Here is a 300-nt window from a genome sequence, read left to right as displayed (position 1 = left end):
CTGCAGCAGCAGCAGAGATGATGATAAAGTCACTGGAGTGTGCTGGCAGCAGCAGCAGCAGCAGCAGCAGCAGCAGCAGCAGCAACAGCAGCAGCAGGAGCAGCAGCAGCAGCAGGGGGAGAAGTATAAAGGAGGATTTATACAATTGGGCTTTATCATATGGATCAATATACGCCGAAGAAATAAAGAAACTAAAAAAGGAGACACTAGAAAAAGCGGAGACAGTTGTTTTTGCTGCTGCATGCGGAGACTTTAACTTTACCCCACAAAGCCCCCTCTATCAACTCGTCAAGACAGCAC

At 48.3% G+C, this 300-nt stretch overlaps 1 protein-coding gene across 1 annotated transcript in view; it reads left to right on the top strand.

Annotated features, from left to right (window-relative positions):
- The window catches only part of EMH_0052050 (WD-40 repeat-containing protein, putative), a gene marked incomplete at both ends in the record, with an annotated part of 6,465 nt that overhangs the window by 3,986 nt on the left and 2,179 nt on the right, over positions 1 to 300 (top strand). Inside the window, one exon of the mRNA XM_013496835.1 lies at positions 3 to 123. Coding sequence (XP_013352289.1) covers positions 3 to 123 — 121 coding nt within the window. The remainder of the gene's footprint in view (positions 1 to 2; positions 124 to 300) is intronic.

Source organism: Eimeria mitis, genomic scaffold (genome assembly GCF_000499745.2).
Source record: "Eimeria mitis Houghton genomic scaffold, Emh_scaff2320, whole genome shotgun sequence".
Classification (NCBI taxonomy): Eukaryota; Apicomplexa; class Conoidasida; order Eucoccidiorida; family Eimeriidae; genus Eimeria; species Eimeria mitis.
This window is presented reverse-complemented; position numbering and strand designations above follow the sequence as displayed.